The sequence below is a fragment of the Triticum aestivum genome, chromosome 3A, assembly GCF_018294505.1.
Source record: "Triticum aestivum cultivar Chinese Spring chromosome 3A, IWGSC CS RefSeq v2.1, whole genome shotgun sequence".
Lineage (NCBI taxonomy): Eukaryota > Viridiplantae > Streptophyta > Magnoliopsida > Poales > Poaceae > Triticum > Triticum aestivum.
Window position 1 is genome coordinate 703,398,938 of NC_057800.1, and position 4,075 is coordinate 703,403,012.

Genomic DNA, 4,075 nt, shown 5'->3' on the forward strand with positions numbered 1-4,075 from the left:
CAAACCCTAGGGCAGATGGGCCCTAAGGCCCACCCTGGTGCGCCTCCCCCTCTCCCCTCCCCTTGGCCGCCCCTAGATGGGATCTAGGGGGCTGCCGCCACCCCTAGGGAGGGAACCCTAGGTGGGGGCGCAGCCCCTCCCCTTCCCCTATATATACTTGAGGTTTGGGCTGCCCACAACACATGAGTTCCTCTCTATCTTGGCGCAGCCCTACTCCTCTCTTTCTCCTCATATCTCGCGGTGCTTGGCGAAGCCCTGCTGGATCACCACGCTCCTCCACCACCACCACGCCGTTGTGCTGCTGCTGGATGGAGTCTTCCTCAACCTCTCCCTCTCCCCTTGCTGGATCAAGGCGTAGGAGACGTCACCGGGCTGTACGTGTGTTGAACACGGAGATGCCGTCCGTTCAGCACTAGGATCATCGGTGATTTGGATCACGACGAGTACGACTCCATCAACCCCGTTCTCTTGAACGCTTCCGCTTAGCGATCTACAAGGGTATGTAGATGCACTCTCCTTCCCCTCGTTGCTGGTCTCTCCATAGATAGATCTTGGTGACACGTAGGAAAATTTTGAATTTCTGCTACGTTCCCCAACATGCATAACTAAGATGCACACAACCAATCACCTAAAGTCTGATAGAAAGAAAGAAAAAAACGACAAATGGGCGACAGTAGAGTCATATAGACCGACACTATGCCTATGTCGAAAGGGTGGTGGACTGATCCGGAGGTTATGTTGCCATCCATGTTGGGTAAAAATCTCCGTAGCCACCTGCTCCAATCGCATACACACCGCCTTGAACAACGGTTGGTACTCCACTCGTTGTAGCGTAGACCACGTATGAAGCGAGTGCGTACAACGGAAAATAACCTGCAAAGGAGAAGCATTTTTATTATTGAAAACCAAATCATTTCTACATAGCCAAAGCGACCATAGTAAGGCATACGCTCTCACCTTTATTAGCGTTTTCAACCTATTTGAAATACCATCTAACCAATGATCAAAAATATTGGCGACACTTGTGGGCGGATACAAATTTGACGCTAATTAATCTATAGGTCTATGGTATGTACTCTTCCAAAGTGTTGTGCTAATTAATTATTATTGAATCCTACTCATGGTTTATTTTAGGGGTTCCTCTTTAGTTGTACCTTAACTTTGCACTAAGGACCTTATTAGTTTTGTAATGGGTTTTCAAGGATCATCGTTAGTGAGATAATTAAAATTTTATCATTGGTTTCTCATCTACCAGTGATTATCAGACGTATTCCTATTACCGGTGTGCGAGTGCATGTAATGTCAGTGTAGATAGAATATCCCGTGGAAACCAAATTACACTGGATAACGGTAAAACTGCATGAAAACATTGTTTTAAAGTTTTTTAAATAAATCTTGAAAAGATGGTTTTCAATAAACACGCAAGTGCTCAAAATAAAATCTTGCCTCGCAAATGATTGTGTGTCTGAAATCGGAATTTTGCATGCCCTATTAACATACTTTTTTCCTCGCAAAAGAAACATACTTTAGTTTTTAGATCTTTTTTGCGCTTCCAAATGTAATTTGCATGGAGTTTTATTTGTGCATCGATTTCGACAGGATACTCTCTGGTCCGTATAGGGTAAAGTGCAATTAGATTTTAAAAAAGGGTAATGTGCAATCGCCCATGTAATTGATTTTATTTTTTTATTATACACGGCTCACTATGCAGCAACAAGCCGAGTCTCAAGATGATTGATTGATGGCTTGAGCTGCCCGTAGTGGATAGTATCATAAACTATCATGCATATAATATTAATGTATGATACTGTCTGTCTTCATAATGCATAATAAATTAGTATGTTAGATAACGGGAGTGGCGTTTTGGCATCTCATCAAATTATCAGTTGGCATACACTATATATACTAGCTGTCTGATGAGCAATGCTACACACATGACACTGTTTGAACGGTTTCTGCACGGTGACTGAGCTGAGCCTTTTATTACGTCTGATGCATGGATTAGCACCCTTGGACTAGTCGTCGTGCAAGGGTGGGCTAGCAAGCTGTCGTCCATAAAGTAGTTTCGAGCTGTGATACTCCCGTTACGATTCTGGACAGCCTCGGTGAATGTATACCATGGAGCGTCTACGGCTCTGCGTACGCACATTGCATGCATCTTCCTGTGTACGCACGCTATATTTGGGCACTGTGCGTCCGCCGCACGCCAGACCAATTTAACTATGAGCAGCACACTGGTCACCGTCGACGGTGGTCGCCATTTAATCCGGTGTGCAGAGATGGCACATGTTCGGATGCTAAGACCAGAACCCACACGGTGCGTATAAAAGAGACGCACACACGCGTCGAATCAGTCATCAGTTCCACACTGACAAATCAATCCGTAGTCCCGATCGATCTTCAGTACTGGCCATTGGCGCAAGAAAGATGGCACGAGTCCTCCTCGTCCTGGCCGCCTCGCTGGTCGCACTGGCGTGGCCGGCGTCGTGCCAGCGTCTTCCGGTGCTCGCTCCGGTCACCAAGGATCTCGCCACCTCCCTCTACACCCTCCCCTTCCACGACGGAGCCAACCTCGTCCTAGACATCGCCGGCCCGCTCGTCTGGTTCACCTGCCAGCGTGGCAACCTGCCGGCGGAGCTCCCGTGCAAGAGCCCGACCTGCCGCCTCGCCAACGCCTACCCCGTCCCGGGCTGCCACGCGCCCGGCTGCGGCCGCCATTGGCACGACGACAAGACGTGCACGGCGTACCCGTACAACCCGGTCACCGGCGCGTGCGCTGCCGGGAACCTCGTCCACACGAGGTTTGTCGCCAACGCTACCGACGGGAGGAACCCGGTGAGCCAGGTGAACGTCAGGGCCGTGGCGGCGTGCGCGCCGAGGAAGCTCCTGGCGTCGCTGCCCCGGGGCTCCACGGGCGTGGCCGGGCTCGCAGGCTCCTGCCTGGCGCTTCCGGCGCAGGTGGCGTCCACGCAGAAGGTCGCGAATAAGTTCCTCCTCTGCCTCCCCCGAGGCGGCGCCAACGGCGACGGCGTGGCCATCTTCGGCGGCGGCCCGCTTCACTTCTGGGTGGACCCGTCGGACTACACGCAGTCGATGGACTACACCCCGCTCGTCGCCAAGCAGGGCAGCCCGGCGCACTACATCTCGGTCAAGTCCATCAGCATGGACAACAGCCGCGTCCCCGTCTCCGAGCGTGCGCTCGCCACGGGCGGCGTGATGCTCAGCACGAGGGTGCCCCACGCATTGCTCCGCCGCGACGTGTACCGCCCGTTCGTGGACGCGTTCGTCAAGGCTCTGGCCGCACAGGCTGCTCCGGGAGGGCCCGTCGCGCGCGCGGTGAGGCCCGTGGCGCCGTTCGAGCTGTGCTACGACGCGCAGACGCTGGGCAACACGAGGTTCGGGTACTGGGTGCCGAGCGTCACGCTGGCGCTCGACGGCGGGAGGGGCTGGAGGATGCCTGGGGTGAACTCGATGGTGGACGTCGAGCCGGGGACGGCGTGCCTTGCGTTCGTGGAGATGAAGGGGGTGAAGGCCGGGGACGGCAGGGCGCCGGCGGTGATCGTGGGAGGGCTCCAGATGGAGAACATCGTGCTGGAGTTCGACATGGAGAAGAAGCGGCTCGGGATGCGCACGATGCCGTACTATATGCAGTGCAGCCACTTCAATTTCACTCGAAGCGCCTAAACCTTTGCTGCCTCTGCGTGTAATAATAAATCTGTTTATCTACAAGTGTATTACTGGATCATAGCCAACATATGCTGTAGATTATGTAGTAGCCTGAAACACTGGTCATCTGTTCCATCTTGTTTAGTACGAGTAAAATAAAAGCGCATGCCATCTGTTACAAAAAAATGCTACACGTACAGACACATTATACAGGTTTTAGACTAGTCACAATGGAAATAACTTCACTAGTAACATCACACATTTCAATACAAAAATGCTTATATGGAGGCTAATTAATGAAGAGAGACGGGTTTATGGTAACTTAGGTAGTTACTGTAACATCACACATTTCAAGGCATAATGAGTCTATAGCCTAATAAATGAACTTTTTCATGATACCACTAATATG

The 4,075-nt window shown here is 51.6% G+C and overlaps 1 protein-coding gene across 1 annotated transcript; it reads left to right on the top strand.

Moving 5' to 3' along the window:
• The first annotated feature begins 2,427 nt into the window (after window positions 1-2,427).
• Window positions 2,428-3,685, top strand: LOC123059276 (chitinase CLP-like). Its single transcript, XM_044481878.1, has one exon. It carries the CDS (start codon window positions 2,428-2,430, stop codon window positions 3,682-3,684), a length of 1,257 nt encoding a protein of 418 aa, XP_044337813.1. The 3' UTR covers window position 3,685.
• Window positions 3,686-4,075: the final 390 nt, after the last annotated feature.

Bases quoted from the DNA above. Each gene is read 5' to 3' on its own strand.
- LOC123059276 (XM_044481878.1), top strand. From the start codon at position 2,428: ATGGCACGAGTCCTCCTCGTCCTGGCCGCCTCGCTGGTCGCACTGGCG.